At 31.1% G+C, this 18,273-nt stretch overlaps 2 protein-coding genes across 2 annotated transcripts; one reads left to right on the forward strand and one right to left on the reverse strand.

Moving 5' to 3' along the window:
- Nucleotides 1-523: 523 nt before the first annotated feature.
- On the forward strand, nt 524-2,310 carry LOC129916292 (peroxisomal acyl-coenzyme A oxidase 3-like). The gene is made up of 6 exons (XM_055996155.1): nt 524-701; nt 757-1,344; nt 1,403-1,557; nt 1,623-1,754; nt 1,814-1,969; nt 2,036-2,310. The coding sequence occupies exons 1-6, from the start codon at nt 548-550 to the stop codon at nt 2,141-2,143; spliced, it is 1,293 nt and encodes a 430-aa protein (XP_055852130.1). The 5' UTR covers nt 524-547; the 3' UTR covers nt 2,144-2,310.
- A 1,235-nt stretch (nt 2,311-3,545) lies between these two features.
- LOC129915900 (protein adenylyltransferase Fic-like) lies at nt 3,546-8,110 on the reverse strand. The gene is made up of 5 exons (XM_055995601.1): nt 7,442-8,110; nt 7,040-7,386; nt 4,404-4,607; nt 4,203-4,340; nt 3,546-4,141 (listed from the first exon to the last, which is right to left on the reverse strand). The coding sequence occupies exons 1-5, from the start codon at nt 7,925-7,927 to the stop codon at nt 3,880-3,882; spliced, it is 1,437 nt and encodes a 478-aa protein (XP_055851576.1). The 5' UTR covers nt 7,928-8,110; the 3' UTR covers nt 3,546-3,879.
- Nucleotides 8,111-18,273: the final 10,163 nt, after the last annotated feature.

Genomic DNA, 18,273 nt, shown 5'->3' on the forward strand with positions numbered 1-18,273 from the left:
TTGTTTTTGATATGGATGGTACCTAGAAAAACACATTATCACATCATACGACAAGATTAAGTTCAAGGTGGTTTAAATGCACGTAAAAACCCATACTTTAGGTGCATATTGTGGTGATATGAACCCACTAAACTTTCAAAAACCAAATAATTTGGTTTAAGCCATGGAAGATCTATCTGATAGTAACAGTTTTTTCTAGGATCAATCCTGATGTAAAAAACTGCATTTTAAATGCACTTTATTTTTCAGCTACCCTCCTAGGGTCTGCAAAAATGTTATATCTTATGCATCCAAATCGAAAAGTGTTTTGTGAATTTATTTGTGTGCGTCAAAAATATTTGTCATCCTATATAAGAAAATATAACCAGAGTGGTTAACATTGCTCGAAAAATATGTATGTGCGGAAGTTTTAAAAATTTGTAGATTGTAAATTTAGTTTAATTAACTGTTATTGATACATATAATACTGTTCATTTTATTTCGAATTCATAATTTTTTAAGAGGAATTCTCTCTTTTTATACTGATTGGGACTATTGAAGATTTGTGATGTTCCACAATTATCGTATACCAAAAGAGAACCTCTTATCAAGAACTGGAGACGTTGATGCAAATGGAAACTTTAAAAGCAAGATTAAGGACAGCCGAAAGAGATTAGGAGCTTCATTAGGAGCACTTTCCGCAGGAAGGGTCAGCATTTGCTGTATGATTACAAATAACTTTTAAAGGCTCTATTATTAAAACTAATGTATTTTTAGCCATTGCATATGTTGCCTTATGCAAGGCAATCACAATAGCTGGTCGATACTCAGCTTGCCGAAAGCAGTTCGGGCCAGATGGCAGTTCAGAAGAATTGCCAGTGCTTGAATACCAATCCCAACAGTACCGCATTTTGCCACATCTTGCAACTGCTTACGCCATTAGAGTCTTCTCACTTTGGTTAGGAAAAGAAAGCGTTGAACTTCAGATAAAAACTTTTATGGGCGAGGATGTATCAAGCCAGGGCATGGAACTGCATGGTCTATCATCGGCTGCAAAACCTGTCTGTACGTGGGCTGTCCGTGATGGTATTCAAGAATGTCGAGAGGCTTGTGGTGGACATGGGTATCTCAAATGTACTGGAATCGGTGATTTGAGAAATGACCACGATGCTAACTGTACATACGAGGGCGAGAATAATACTCTAATTCAACAAGCTTCAAATTGGCTGATATCAATTCGTCGCGGTGAAAACAACTTTGAAGAAGCATCACCAATGAGATCGGTTAGTTTTCTCAAGGACATGGATAAGATTCTTAAGAGTCAAGCTGAGTTTCAAAGTGTCGAAGGGGCCTTAAATGAAGACAGTAAGAAATAGCTTATAACGGATTTTAAGATAACTTTTAAATCTTGTTTTTGTTTTAGGTCTTCTTCATACTCTTAACTGGTTGTGTGCCTTTCAACTAGATCTCGCTGTAAAGAGAGTTGAAGATCTTCAAAAAAGTGGTCAGAGTCCATTTGAAGTTCGAAATAACTCACAAGTATTCATAGCAAGCAATTTATCAATAATATATGCTCAGGTAGGGAAAATAAAAAAGTTGAGTTGAGCAAAGTTCAACGATTAATTTTGTATAATATTTTATAGCGGACTATTTTCTATGTTTTCTACAAATTTGTTCGTGATTTGCCAGAAAGTTCTGAAAAGGATGTTCTGAGAAAGGTACTATCATTTTATGGAGCTAATTTGGTGATGAAGCATTTAGCGTTACTCTATCAGGTAAAAAAACAGCTTAAACTTTTTGAATCTTTTCTAACGATTGAACATTTATTTTGCAGGGAAACTTCTTTAAAAACACGAATCAGGCTGAATTGTATCAAAAAGGAATTTTGGTTTTGTTGCCTGTTTTGAAAGATGAAGCAATTAGTTTGATTGATGCAATTGCACCCACAGATTTTTGTTTGAACTCACCACTGGGATTGAGTGATGGAAACGTATTTTTCTTAGAAATGTTTTCATGTTAAAATCTTTGTTTTTAATTATTTTTTGTTTATTTTTAGATTTACTTGAACTTACAAAATTCAATCATGCAAGCACCAGATGTGCTAGGACGTCCAAGTTGGTGGCGAGAAGTTACTCATAAAGAATTTTTGCAGTCTAAAATTTGAAGAGATTCAACAAGGGTGTGGGATAATATTGGTATAGCTACTTTTTCAAAAATGATTTGAAATCCAGTTTTAAGCACAATGTTTTGTTTTAATATTTTGTAAGTCGTTATGCAATGAAGTAATAAAATGTGTTTTTGTACTTGAGGTGGAAAGGAAGTAAAAATCAAGTGGAATTTTTGTATGTTTTTTTTTTATACTAGTGATGCTGCCTTGGGCGTACGCACGATATTGATCAGGGAGGGGCAGTGGTCAATGTGAAGAGCAAGTTTCACTGTCGGGTAAAAATCGTCTGCTTCTTGTAGGATATCGCACAAGTCGAGTTTTTGAAGATATTCTAAAGATAATTTTTTATATTTCCAAAAATCCAAAGAAATCCAGTATGATCAAAATTTTCTAATTATATTGGATTTTGACAAAATACACAACCGGGTCGCCCTACGTTCTTGGTTTTATGGTTAGGTATTAAAATTTCTAAGAATATTAAAGTTTTATATAGCATTCATTTAAGAATTATTTTAATTTAATTGTATCATTAGTTTTATAAAAAAATGTATTAAAAGTTGTTTTTAATCATACGAAATCACCTTTGTAAATGGTTTTAATCTCCAAACTGGGTACCTATTTTTTTTTTTTTAATTTTGGGAACCTCTTAAAAAAAATAATGTTTTGTGCATAAAAACGCTCAAAAATTTATTTTGTAGTTTTGAAGATATTTTTTTTTTACATATTAAACCAAAATTTCAAGAACATTCATTAATCCGTTTTATAAAATTGATTTAATATATATAAAAAAATTATATTTAAAAAACTTTTTTTTAATTTTTAAAACTAGAATGAAAATTTTCATTGAAATCACTTAACTAGTTTAGGAGAAAGTCAGAAAACAAGAAAATGGTTCTATGACAGGCACCGTTAATAACGGTTGAAAAAAAATATTTGTATTTAAAAAATAGGGCAATATGTGCAGTATCCATATTTTTTCAATTAAAATCTTAAGATTCGTTCTTGAGGAAAACAAGCTTTTCCAATTAATAAGAGGACACCAGCGTACAAACGGGATCAAATAAATTTTACAAAAACCTCATGCGAAAATTAACAAAACTAGTCATATAACATTTTAAAAGTGGCAATCCAATTTTGTTTGGTTTCAGTATCAACTTACCTTTTATTTGACATCAATTTTAACATCTAACCTTATGAGCCAAGTTACTCGATTATTCCGTCTCAACGCGAGGGTCAAGCATGAACGTTGTTGTCCGAAGTCTTTAAACTAGCCAAACCAGAAAGTATTTTTTGCAACTTTCTTATTAACCAAGGACGTCATCATTAAATCATCTTGATTATTTTCTCATTTCTATTAATTTTCTAGAATAAGTTTCATTTTCCAACATTTTTATTTCAAGTCAATATAACAGTTTATAATGTGCTATTTCGTAACTCACATATACCAAAAATCACAATCGATCCTTGAGACATTTAACAATTTTGTTTATTACAATAATTATTTTTTTTTGAAAATTTGAAATAAAAATATAATTCCAAGGAAAAAAATATATAAATACAAATAATTTACTGATGTTATCTTTAATACAATAAGTTATTACATTTTTAATGTAAATTTTCTATGTAAGCTTAAGATCACAGACGTAGTTTTACTATTTTGTGTTTTTTTATTTTGTTGGTTTTGTTTATCTTAAGACGATTCATTTAATTTAAAAGTGCGTTTGTTTCTGTTTTTATAGGAAACTATTATTTAAATCTGAGAATCCCGATCCTGATTGATCTACATCATTGTCATTTGCATTGAATCTTGCTGATGGTTTGTTATTATTATCTCCAATGAAATCTGTTTGCTCTAACATTGGTATCTGTTGGGGTAAATCACTTGTTGCCCAAAGATACAGATCCAGAGTTTTTTCTGTGCAATCAGCAATGAAACGAATAAATGGGCGGATGTCGCCTTCGTTAGCTAACTGGAGGAAGTGATAATACTTGTGACTGGAAAGACATCATTAATTTTTTATTTTGAAATTAAGTTTGATTTTTTGGGTTGAGTTACCGTTGTTGCTTTGGTATTATTACGGGGGGATAGCCAGCTCTCATAAGCATTGTGTTCATAAGAAGACGCGAGGTTCTACCATTTCCATCGATGAATGGATGAATGTGGACAAGTTTGTAATGAGCAAGTGCAGCATGTCTAGAGAAAAATAGAGGACTTTTTGTATAATGGACTACTTTGTTTGCAAGAGAGTAAACAAACTTAATTGGATGCAACGACATCGTTTCTCCAGAATTCAGCCATCCTTCGAATCTTCGCATAAGAATCGAAAGATCTCCTGGGCCTGGTGGTGTATGGCCACCGACATAAACTTGAGTTCTACGGAATTCTCCACCTTCAATGGGATCGACATGACCCAAAACCCTTCGATGGATCTCCATTATGTCTTTTAGAGTAATTTCCATTCTGAAAAATTATATATTTTGTGAACTCATCCAGAAAATAAAATTATTTTAAAACGATTAACATTTAGGCCCATTAGCTCATACGAATAATAAATTTGAATTTTAGCTAGGTCGAACATAGTTCTTATGTTTTATGTACTTAGTTGAGTCTAAATTGCTACAAAAATAAGTTCAACTTAGCAATGATTAACTTTCATATGAGAAATCTCTGAGAACTGCAAATTGAAATTTCAAATCAATTATTTTTTTTTTCGAATTTTTGAGCAATTTTAGCTAAAGTATTGTTAAATTTATCTTTAAAGGAGAATGCCCAAAAAACACCTAGCATCCATACGAATGAGCTAAGGTTGATAACGCTGTTATCTTGTTTTTGGTTAAAATGCACATGATAGACAAAACACCCACTGGAATTATGAGGCCGTGGGTAATAACATAAAATGATTTGTATCTTGGATGGTTTTTTAATTAAGACGTATAGGAAACCCTAAAATGAAGTGCATCAACAATGCCGTTTTTTGTTTTTGATATGGATGGTACCTAGAAAAACACATTATCACATCATACGACAAGATTAAGTTCAAGGTGGTTTAAATGCACGTAAAAACCCATACTTTAGGTGCATATTGTGGTGATATGAACCCACTAAACTTTCAAAAACCAAATAATTTGGTTTAAGCCATGGAAGATCTATCTGATAGTAACAGTTTTTTCTAGGATCAATCCTGATGTAAAAAACTGCATTTTAAATGCACTTTATTTTTCAGCTACCCTCCTAGGGTCTGCAAAAATGTTATATCTTATGCATCCAAATCGAAAAGTGTTTTGTGAATTTATTTGTGTGCGTCAAAAATATTTGTCATCCTATATAAGAAAATATAACCAGAGTGGTTAACATTGCTCGAAAAATATGTATGTGCGGAAGTTTTAAAAATTTGTAGATTGTAAATTTAGTTTAATTAACTGTTATTGATACATATAATACTGTTCATTTTATTTCGAATTCATAATTTTTTAAGAGGAATTCTCTCTTTTTTCCAAAAACAAATGTGCTTAAGTAGAACATAAGGTTCAATATCATGGAGGTGGAAAATTTCGAGGACCGAATTCCTACAAAATCAACTTTGTTATATGATAAAAATTTCATGCTCAAATATTCCCTTCAGACATAATTTGTCGGTCCATGAACGGGCAGAGCAAAAAAATGTATATTTTTCAGTTTACCCCAAAATTAGTAGGTACTAGAAAAACGTTCCTCGAAATCAAGGTGATCTCTTCAAAACGACTTTAGTAGTCTTGAAATAGTATCAATGTGAATGATGTATCATTATATTAAGATAGTGAGGCTTAAATAAATCAAATATGACTTTTATTTTCCTGGTTCAGAGACCAATTTCTACAAAAAAATGCTTCTTATGCATGTTCGAAATACTTAGGCCATAAGTAATTTTTTGTTTTGTTTTTTGGTAACTTGGTGTAAGACCACATTATTTATTCAGTTTCTAAGAGCGTTCCCTGAAATGACGTTCCCGGAAACGCCTTTTTGACCTTAATTTTTTTTATTTTTTATATCACAGAGTAAAACGAAATGTTTTTGAGATTATATTGTAGTGGCCTCAACTTTTGATTATAATATTACCAAAAAATAAAATTTTAATCTAAATATACCCCAACACAAGCGTTCCCGGAACGACGGTTAATTGATTTACGCTACTTATAAATCAAACTAAAACTAACATAACATACATTCAATATATTTATCCATACAAATATTTGTGGAATGATAAATCAATGTAATATCAACTTTAAAATGTGCTTGTATTACCATTTGTACGTTAGATGATTAAAATATTGACACTTTAAGAAACTTTGGCACGGTGCGTAATTTTTCTTGGGGCAACTTTTATTAATGTATACAAAATAACAATTTATTTTTTTTGTAAGAGATGTACTGTACACATTTATGAAGAGTATTGTGTTAAGAGTATTGGTTTAAAGAAAAGAAATATTTAAAAATAATTGACTTTAATGTGTTTTTAAGCTATTTGAATTTCAGTTTTTGAGTTGTGTACAAGGAAATGTCCGGGAACGCTTTTTTGAGAATATTAGATTAAATAAAAAGGAATAGAAACTTTTCTAACCCGAAACATTATATATTTTCACATGCGTGGCTGTTATTTTAATTGGTTAATGAGAAAAAACCTTTATTTAAATGTTATTTTGATTTCAAAAAATGCCTGGACATAAATACTTATGCTCTGCTATTTCCTCCCCCTAAATTATGTTCAACTTAGAACGCTTTATGAATAAGACTAAATTACTTTATTACTTGCAAACCGTTATGTGTAACTAAGTACTTTATGTTCCACTTAAATATTTAAGTATCGTATGCGCAAATGTGCCTTAAACATTAATTTATAAAAAAAAAACACTTACTTGTTAACCAAACTGGCATTAATGTACTTCATGGCCAAGTCAAGACCCAGAATTTCATTGTGCTCATCAATTGACTTGCCATCGATAGCCATTCTAGTTTCTAAAATCGATCTGGTCTGAGCCAAAGTCATGGTGTTACCCTCTATTCCAACTGAATGATAAATGTGTTGAAAATAAGCTTCTTTCTTGGCTCGTCTCAAGGCCGAATTTGCTTCGTGAATGGCAGATAGAGCATCTCTCTTTCTGTCCAATGTTTGAAGACGCCTCTCGTCGATAGTTTGAACTATGGATGCGGTTCTTTGGCGATTAGCTAATGCCTCACTATTACTGGGATTGATTGTCAATGCCTGAAATTAAAGTTTAAGTAATTAAAACCTTATAAAAGGCAAACAAATAATGTACTTGAAAGTAATATTGATCTGCGGTAAGTATATCTCTCCTGTTGTGTTCGAGGTATTCTCCATATCTAACTAGGACCTCTGGATTCTTTGGCGCCAAGGCAAAAGCATGTTCAAACAGTTTCATTGCTTTGTCATCTTTGCCTGACGCCTTCATCTCTTGAGCCAACTTCAGAGAGCGCAGAGCCTCTTTTGTATTTGCTTCATGTTCGTGTGAATCGTCATCATTAAATCCACCCCTTTTATTGCTCAAATGGGTTGGATCTCTTCGTGAAATTGTTGTAAATTCATCAATAACTTGTAGATATCTCTCGTCGGGAACATACATCAATTGGGAATGTTTGTGATTGAATCCATTGCGGAAAAATTCGAAAAAAACCAATGATACGAATGTTCCAGCTAGGAAGATGAGAATATTGATGTAATGCGACTGTAACATCTTCCGGGTTGTTTGCATGAAACGATTGGTGTTAGAAATTGCTACAAACATGACGCGAATTCAAAGTATTTTGGGATATTCTTAAAATCATTATTTTGTAAAGATAACACGTAATTTGCCTTTAAAGAATGTTAAGTGTTTTGTGTAGGAAAACACTTTTGGGAAAGTTTTTTTTCTGTTTCTTTTTTTTTGTTGGCAAAATGCGTGAAAACTGACGTGTGCTTTGTTGACAGCTGTAGCTGTCATCATGTTGTTTTTTTGTCAAAAAGAAAACAGATGAGGGGAACATTTCTGTTTTGGGAAATTTGTTATCTGTTTATTTAAGACACAAATCGGAAATAAAGATTTTAAACAATAAACGGAAAACATTTACGGTGGCAGTTAGTGGAAAAAAAACCGTTGAGTTTAAAAACTTAATGTGTTTTAATTTTCGCTAAAAATGTAATAATTTTATTTGAAGAGCTTAGAAAGAATACTGGACCATGACAAATGGACCACAACAAATACAAACATGCTAGTATTGAATTTGATTTTTTTTCTACCCCTTTCGAGTTTGAAAATAAATTATATGCACAAATGTAGGTTTAGTTTGTGCATTGACAAAAAGTTGCCGTATTAAACTTAATTACTTCAGTATAGGATTTACAGTGGCGACAAAATAAATAGCACATGTACCCTAAAATTTCTAAAATTAACGTTTTTTTGCACTTTTTTAACTTAAAAGAGCTGTTTTATTAATGAGGAAGTAAGAACACAGATATATTTGATTTATTAAAAAATAAATTAAGTACATTGAATTCTTTAACAAAAAATAACAACAAAATCATTAATACAGCTCAAGTTTTTTAGGACAAAATAAATAGCACACTTCCTAAAAACAAAAACAAATTACCAAAAATTTTAACACAGTTAAAAGAAAATAACTAGTATTTGGTTGGGTAACCCTTATTATTTATCACAGTGTAAAACCAGCGCACATAGGAGTATTGTCATCAAAAACCTGGCCATAATTATTTTTCGTGGTTTTTGTTATTATTTCTGTTTAAAAGAGTATTCCTACACAGAGAAAAAATAAGGCAGGGATGACTATGCTTCTGGTATATTTAACTTTATTTCTGGTATATTCAACTTTATTCTGATTAAATATACTAGAAGTAAAGTTATCCCTGGCGTTATGTTTTCTCCGTGTACAAAAAAATACAATATAAACCTAGTTTTTGTTATATTTATTTTTTTACCTAAAAACTAAAAAAATTGATTAATGGCCTGTACTTCGCCTGTCGACATTATTTTTCTCAAAATTTTTTCCTCATCCCTAATACGCAATTCTCAGTTTCTTTTCTCTCTTCCCCAACCTTAATTAAATTCACCCAAAATAAAATACACTAATAACATCAGTAAATTTAATTTAAAAATAAAAAACGTTGCATAAAGTAAGGAGTATTTTCTATCAGAAAGTGAAAAACTAATTGACCCTCGATTCTCTAAAGAGCACCCAATTTTTGTTGCATTGTGTTAAAGAATATATAAACTAACTCATAAGTTTCAATTCATAGCAGAATAACGGGGTATACTAAAACAAAATCATTAAAGTTCAAATAATAACTTACCAAAAATATCAAGTTTTTAGATACTAGTTCTAAGTCCGAATTGAAATAGAAAAAACCATCTCACATTTTCAAAACTTTATTAATATCGTTAATAAATAACTGAAAAAGAATTCTCCATTTAATTTTTTTTAGATTTCTATCACAACACTTCGATAGATGTAACCGTTAACTTTGAACTCATTTTTTAACAAGACACGATCGAAAAACAAAAAAATGAGTGCAGCATATTGACACAGGTTTATTTTGCACCCACTTTGCCAAACTTTTTGGTGTCAATTTTGATTTTCAGAAAATCGACTTATTAACTTATGCGGTTAATAGACGTAACAAGACTCCGCAATCGTTCAAAAGGTACTGAGTACCAAGCTCGTCGAAGTTCCTCCCAAAGTTTGTCCAAATTTGAGGTATCAGACCTGTTAATCCCTTTTCCTACGTCACTCTACAAGTCCTCAATAGGATTCAGATCTGGGGACTGGCTTGGCAATTCATAACACCGATTTTTTGGACGGATAGCAATTGTTTCACAGACTTAGTCTTATGTTTTGGATCGTTATCCTGTAGAAATGTCCACTTTAAAGGCATTTCCTTCTCAGTAAAAGGTGGAATAGTGTCCCTTAGGATTTCCTTGTATAATAATATAATACCCTCTATCCGATGAAATGGCCCCACACCATGCCAAGAAAAACATCCCCAAACAAGAATACTAAACCCCACCATCCTTAACAGTCTATATTTTATACTGCGGGTCACATTTCAACTGCCCCACGCGGGGAATTTCCGTATGGGGCATTTGAAAATGCCCCATAGGGGGCATAAGAAGCTGTATTAATGATTTTGTTGTTATTTTTTGTTAAAGAATTCAATGTACTTAATTTCTTTTTTAATAAATCAAATATATCTGTGATCTTACTTCCTCATTAATAAAACAGCTCTTTTAAGTTAAAAAAGTGCGAAAAACTTTAATTTTAGAAATTTTAGGGTACATGTGCTATCGCCACTGTATATGATTTTAAAGAATTTATTTTCTGTATATTGACGAACATAAAATGTGACGAAATGCTAAAGAATCTAGGTGTCCGAGACGAAGGGGCCAATTTGTATGGTTTGCCTTATGTCGTTTTCTATTGACGAGATTCAGAATGAGATTTGTGAATCTGACAGCTGCAAGGGGTGGTGAAGAGAGGAAAAAGTGGAAAAATCTCAGATTTCATGATCTATTTGCGTCTTGAGATTCAAAAATCTGAATCTGGATTTTTATCACACTCCTCTGTTTGACATTTGTCTGAACATTTGTTGTTTTTTCATGAAGTGAAGATGACTGTATTATTTTTTTTGATCGAAAAACTGAAAAAGTGGTTATGGAGGATGGAGCTTTAACTCTTGAAAGAATGGATCGATTTTAATAATTTTCTTAACTATTTTGTTTCTTGCATGTCAAGGATTAAAACTCATAGTAAATACAAAATATAAAGATATATTGAAATACATATTCCATTTTTGTTTAAAGAAAAATGGTTCAAAAAGACTAAAAACAGTAGTTTTTGAAATCATAGTCAATTTTAGCCGTATTCAAATTTCATTGACATCATGATTTTCAATAATTACAAACCTTTTTTTATTTTAATTAATTTTTGTAAGATAAATGCATACAATTTTATTTTGGCAAATATCATCAATAAAAATGAAATTGACTTTATTTGATCCAATTGTTTGCGAATTCTTTATGAATTAATGTATAATTATTATTCCGCACTCGCCACCTAAAAGCTTTGACAACAAAAAAAACATCCAACAAATGGATGGAGAACAAATGGCGCACTTTTCAATGACAGCTTTAAGAGTTTTTTCTATGTATCAAGGGCACTGATCTCTATTGGGGAAAATTCCTAGAATTCAGTATTATTATTACCTTAGTGTAAGGTAAAATTTATTCATAGAATAGTTAAATTTGTAAAATATGTTTTACTAGAATCTTAAAGTGAAAAGATTCATACACTTTTTTAGTTGAAGGTATATTTGACTCTACGTAAAGAAAATATTGCTACTCGTAAGGTATATACTACTTTAATTTGTTCACCATAATTTTCTTGTAAAAATTACTTTACGGATTCAAGAAATATTCAATACGTAAGGTAAATTTTACTTAAAATCTAGGGCTTTTTACTTTAATTACCTTACTAGTCATATGGAGTATAAAATAATATATTTTTTTTTTCTCCGTGTAAGCTTTTGTGACTTTGATAGGTTTAAAGTAAAGATTTTGGGACTAAAAAGCAGTAGGTACACACACGCTCAGTACAATTTTTTTTTTTTGACTCATAAGATTTTTAAAAGTGATGCCAAAATCAAGCAAAATATATGTGAGTCTGAAACATTTTTTTTTTAATTCTCTCCAAAATGGTTGTTTTTAAAAGAAAAAAAAAAAAAATAAGTCAGAAATTTTTTTTATTTATTAAAAAGAAAAGGTTTACTTGTATCTTAAAACCCGTTACATTTACAGACCATTGGAATTATAAAAGAAAAGATATTTTTCTTAGCAGCACAAATTAATGTCCATGTTAAAAAAAAAAGATAATACATAAGTCGAAAGTCAACTTTGTAGGTACTAGTATAAACTCTGTTATTGATAATGATTGGATACAAATTTAAAAATTTGAAGGGAGTTTTTCGGGGCGATATTAGGTTTCTTGCGTTAACTTTTTGATCAAGTGAAGAAAATGTGTTTGATAATTATATTTATTTGAAAAGGAAAACCCCGTGTGTTCAATTTAAGTATCAAATAATCTTTCATTGTTGTCAGAAGTCAGTTAGAAGACAGCAAAGTTTTATTTGAACCAGTACGTAAAACTTGATTGACATGTCTTAAATCCCCTTCATCCGGAAATGATATAAGAATGACAAACAGCTTAAGATCAATAATCAAAAGATCATTATCACAAACAAGTCGAAATAATAACAATATTAAATAAATGATTTAAAACAAACATTTGCCAAAAAATATTCCCCAAAATATTCTAAGAACGAAAGATGCAAGTTGAAAATACCCACAAAACAATAATGCAAAGTAAATACATCATAAAGTAAAGATTTGAATATTAATGAATCAGTAACAAGATCCGTCTAACAAATTATTATGATAACCACTTCTCGCCATACCAAACATTCTTAATTTGTTCTACAGATAATTCTTCCAGTCAATATACCTTTTTCTATATATTTAATTAAGCATTCATTTTTAATCCGACTTCTTTAGTCAATTCATATACAGAAACCAAAAACCAATTGTTATTCATTTCTCATATTGTCTATCAATCAACACAAAACAGTTGGGAACTTCCAGTTTCCAGATGATCCAGTCCCACACACCTCTCTATAACAAAATCGCATTGCACTATACTCAGTGGATTATGCCTGAGGTCATTTTGTACAAAAATTACCTAAGATCTAAATATAGCAATTGCAATCCGTTGTAATAATAAAATTGTTATGGCGGTTGCGTGAATCCAGCTTGTATACAGTCTACACTTCAAAAGACAAAAAAAGCGACAAGTTTACTCTCTCATCCATATTCAAGATCACTGTCATCGGTAAGTTCTATAACATATGTGAGATTAGACAATCTTATAGAAAACCGCACAAACATTACACACAACAGGACAGAAAAGCTCAGCTGACTAAGATCGCATCTAGCCGGTAATAATTGTTTCATTATTATTTATGGTTTTGGGGCGCACAAACTGCCCACAACCTGTCTGTCAACGTAGTATCTTGTGGTTAGTCAGAAGAAGAGCAGGACCGGGCTCCCAGACCTGAATATTTATAAGGCCCTACTTAAATAAAGAGAATCTAATAAATTAAGTGAATATTCTTTTAAGACCCAAGCTTTAATATCGAGAAATAGTTTAAAGCTTTAACCGAAAAACATTCCAGTTAACAACGATAACATTGCTTACCTATTTACTGTTGAAGAGCCCTCTTAAAATCCAAGTTTGCCTAAATACGGCTCTGGATGATATTTGTTCAGAAATATATCAACACAAATAGTTTAAAATTCTAGGTAAATATAATGAGATTGCCATTTGGCCAATAGCAATTGATAAATTTATGAAAACATAAATACTTCCTTCAAAATGCAAACAAAATCTAAAATGATGTGTCAAAAGCGAGTTTTATTTGTTTACAAACAACAAAAAAATTTTATTTGGAAATTTGAGGTTTAAAAAGGTCTAAAATCTGTGATAAGCAAATGTATCGATTTTTTATTAATGAGGATCAAAATTATTTATAAGATACAACAATGAGTCAATGGTAAACCGGTCCGGTTGTTTGGTTTATTAGTATGATAATTTATTCAATATGTCTGTTATGAACCGGCCGGCGCAGGTCATTTTTGCTTTACGTTGTGACCAGGTGCTTTGTCTTAAATAAATCATAATATCTAATTAATAAAATCAATTAAAAAGCGCCACCGTTTTGGTGGAAAGTTATAAAATAATGATGATTTTGTTTAAGGTTAGGTACCTTCTATAGAAATTTGTATTAGATTTTGTGATTGTAGTGCAGTGAGCTAGTTTGCTATCAAATTTTAGATAACAATTGGCATGGCATTAATATGCAAATGAATGCTAAAAAATAATGGGTTTCACCATTTTTTGATAGATAATGAGAAAATAAGGGGTTTCTCTATTTTACGATTGAGACCGTGAAAATATAAGATTTCGCAATTCTGTCTTCATATCAGGCTAAAGTCCGAATAAATTTGATTTAAACATTAACAGCACTCAAAAACGGCTCTAACGATGTTGATTCAATTTTTTGTTTAAAATGGGCACGTTCAAAGACCTATCGGATAGGCTATCTGGGATACCCGTATCTGGAATATCTCTTCGAACGAGAAGCTATCCAGATAGCTTGCCAAAAAAGCTACACAAAAATATGTAAATATTGAAAAGAGGAAATTGTTTCAATTGAGCAAATTCCTTTGTTTTTATTGTTGCATAGTACTTGCACAATCGATTTAATTTTAAGTCTTGCAAATTAATTTTATTTTCAAGCCGAATAATCGCGCGAATAGAAATTAAAATGAAAAATAGCCAAATGTTTATCAGCTGATCACTCGGATACCTGAGGTATACCAAAAATTCTCGGATACCTTCATATTATTTTTTGACAGAAAATGGTTCGTTTCTTTGCTAATTTTTAACATTGTTTACAACAACAAAAAGCTATCCGATAGCTTTATGTTAACTGTTTGAACGTGCCCAATAAAAAAATATTTATTACATTCTTATTAACGGTACCTTTGATAAAACTGGTTTCTAATTTTCTGAACAGAAGCGTAATATAAAAATATTAAGAGCATAGAAGTGTTGTATCTTTAACTCACACGGTGAAAAAAGACCTCCTAAAAACAATCAGATTTCTGCCTGGTTTTTTGCCAAGATGACTTCCGTCTTAAATTAAGCTGACAAATGTTCTTAATTCCTTGAATGCGCAAATTTAAAAGATATTTAGGATCTAACCTATACTATAACTGTTGGGTCACTAACCGAAATTAAGTAGAACCTACCTGAATTACGCGAACTTTGAACACAAAAACATACCATGTGTGAGGAAATAGAAAATTAACTTTCACGATACTTACTACTTAGCGAAATTCGTACTAAGTACTACATACTTACAAAATATATCGGATAACAGCGTTGTTAAGACCAATTTGTCTTTATTTCATCAAGATCAATTTAAGAAATTTGGTCTTAATTCCCTTGGCCTAATTTCATGACGTTGATTTGGATTTCAAAAACGTTTTCTGTTCTAAATCCATATCAATCTAAAGCAATATTTTAAAAACCATGAGTCTATAAAGAGATGGTTTTTAGCTTCTATTGTTGGAGTTTATGACCTTCCATGCATAGCCGTAGCTAGGATTTCATTTCGGGGAGGGTTAGCTCAGACCAAAAATATTTTTTTTAAGAATCACAATACTTTGTATAAACTATATGTAACTGCAGTCGATTCTTAATAGTACTAAAGCAAATAAAACGAATAAGTTGGTTGATATACCTAAATTGCGAGCGTTAGCGAGCAAGAAAATTTTTGTGAAGAAACAAATTTTAACCATTCTTACGCTTTATACAAAAAATTATTTCGCACAATTTTATATATAAAACATTTTATGTATTCAGTTCTAAATTAAATTGGCAATACTTAAAAACAAAAATTTTAAATAATCCAAGTTGTTTGGCATGAGCTAATTATACTTCACTTTGAAATTTAACAATAAACTGAAATTGTTCAATTTTATAATTTGAAACAAAAAAATAACGAAATGTTGTACATACAATTTTAAAGTTCAAGTGACCTCAATTCCAAATTTATAAAGCGTTTCGCCTACTTAAAATAAAAATAATTTTAATAATTTTTTATTATTTTTGTTATTTTTCTTCGTTATTAAATGTTGTAGATAGGTACTACAATACTGAATAAATGGATACATTAATTTTCGCTTATATACTGGATTTAAGCTTAACATATAGAACAAAAGTGGGTAACAAGCAACTGAATATATCTCGGACTTTATATTTCAAAAACGAGATGTGGTCGAATATGTCTGTTAGTGTCCGACCGAAGCTTCGGATTCGGCCTTCGGCTTCGGCCGAATTCGCTCAAAAAACAGCAACTTTCGGCCAAACGTTCGGCTTCGGCTATTTTAGGCCGAAGTTTTGGCCGAAGCCGAAGGTTCTGTTTATTATATCGAGCATCGTAGGTACTAGGCACTGGAAAAAATTTCAATTTTTGAAATTTTTGAATATCTAAGAAAAGATTGCAATTTTTTCTTCGGTAGGTATTAAAAAATTTCAAAACAAATGTGTGCCATCATAGTAGCCGCCGAACAAAATTTCAAATTTTGAATTTTGGAGGAGAATTCTTGACTTTTTTTCAACCTTAGGCTTCGGCTTCGGCCGAACATTTTCTTTCAGCCTAATAATTCGGCTTCGGCTGAAAATCGACCTTCGGTCGGACACTAAAATGTCTGTCTTTGAATTCGAGTTCGGCACACCGAAACCCTTTGAAAATGTATAGTTTAGTCTGGGCACCAAAAACCTTGCATAAATACTTGTGGTATTAAAAGGGTTCTTCAAAGAGCATTTTAAGATGTTAGCATGGTGCTTAAGGAAATGGTCAAAGAGACATAAACTCGTTTTTTTGAAAAATCCCTTACCAAAATTTGTAATGGTCCAAAAAAATGTTGTTTTCCATTATAAAACTTCATCGACTTCTTTAACGATACAAAATTGGTAGAGACTTTAAGGGAGATTTTCAGATAGGTAATCAAATCACTAAAATACAAAAACAAACCATTTAGTGCTGCACATATTAGACTTATATTTGTTTATAATACATATATTTTGATTTTCTGAAAAAAAATTTCAACCCCATTAATTCCCCCCCCCCCCCCCCTAAACACGACTATGCTTCCATGATACATTGTCTTCGCCTAAATCGGGATTTTTTATACATTTATGAGTGTTGATCGGGCCATAAATATAAGCAACTGTGTTAAAAATCAAAAGTAGGTACTGGATTTTTCAAAGGACAAAAAAAATCACTGGAAAGGGAAACTCTGGTAGATTACACCGGCACACAAAAAAAAAAAAGTGTCATGAACCAGAAACCAGACCTATCTCTCTATATGTTTTTGGACACGCTGAATCCGAATTTGAAGTCCGTTTTGCCCGGTCACCCTCCAGTAAAAGTGGGAGAAAAGTGTAAAAAAGACCCCAAAAACTACCTTTTTTTGAGTTTTTTGCATATTACTCAAAACTGGAGGGTGACAGGGCCAAATGGACTTGAAATTCGGATTCAGAGGTCCCAAAAACATATAGAAAGATAGGTCTGGTTTCTGGTTCATGACACTTTTTTTTTTTGTGTGCCGGTGTTATTATCAATCGATTTTGACAAAGTAACATGCACATTATCGCACTATTTCAGTCAGTCCAAAAGGCTTTGATTCGAATTGAAAACGGAAAGTGAGATATCTTTGGTCAACAAGGTTTTTGCCTTTGAGACTACTATACTTTTTGCTGCATTGAACTTGAATTCGAAAACTGTTTAAATCTATCCGGTATCTTTTTTACTAACCGAGTTTAAGTTTAGGTTGATAAGTCAAATTCAAAAATTTAATTTTGTTGAATAGTGTATTTATTGTCATAACACATTATTTATAAATAATGTGTTAAATGTTGTGAAGATTAAAGACATAAGTTAATCTCTTTTGGCAATTTTCAATTCAAAATTCAATAGAATTCATAGTTCCTTTCCTTTCTACAAAATATAAATTAAGAAATGTACAAGTATACAAGAACAATTATATAAATTTTGATCTATAGAAGACATTTCTTTTTATGATTAACAGTTAATAAATTAATGATACTTTTTTTTACTCATACAAAAATTAAACTAAGAAAAGCGTAACTAACCTTGAGAAAAACCATTAACTTAACATAAATCAACACTTATTTATGAACTAATAACAATAAATGTTATTAGCTGCAATCAATTTTTACAGGTGTTTAGAAATTAGAAGTTCATACTTTGAAGTTACATCTTACAAATTACGATCACTTGCAAACTACTAACTCATGACATCTTCACATATGTACATAAATTAACACTTGTACACTATAAAGAGACAGTAGTTATATATTTAACATTTTTGAAATATATAATAAAAGGAAGAATATTAATAAATCTATTTTATAGTTCAATAATAATTAAAACATAGAT

Source organism: Episyrphus balteatus, chromosome 3 (assembly GCF_945859705.1).
Source record: "Episyrphus balteatus chromosome 3, idEpiBalt1.1, whole genome shotgun sequence".
NCBI classification, from domain to species: Eukaryota; Metazoa; Arthropoda; class Insecta; order Diptera; family Syrphidae; genus Episyrphus; species Episyrphus balteatus.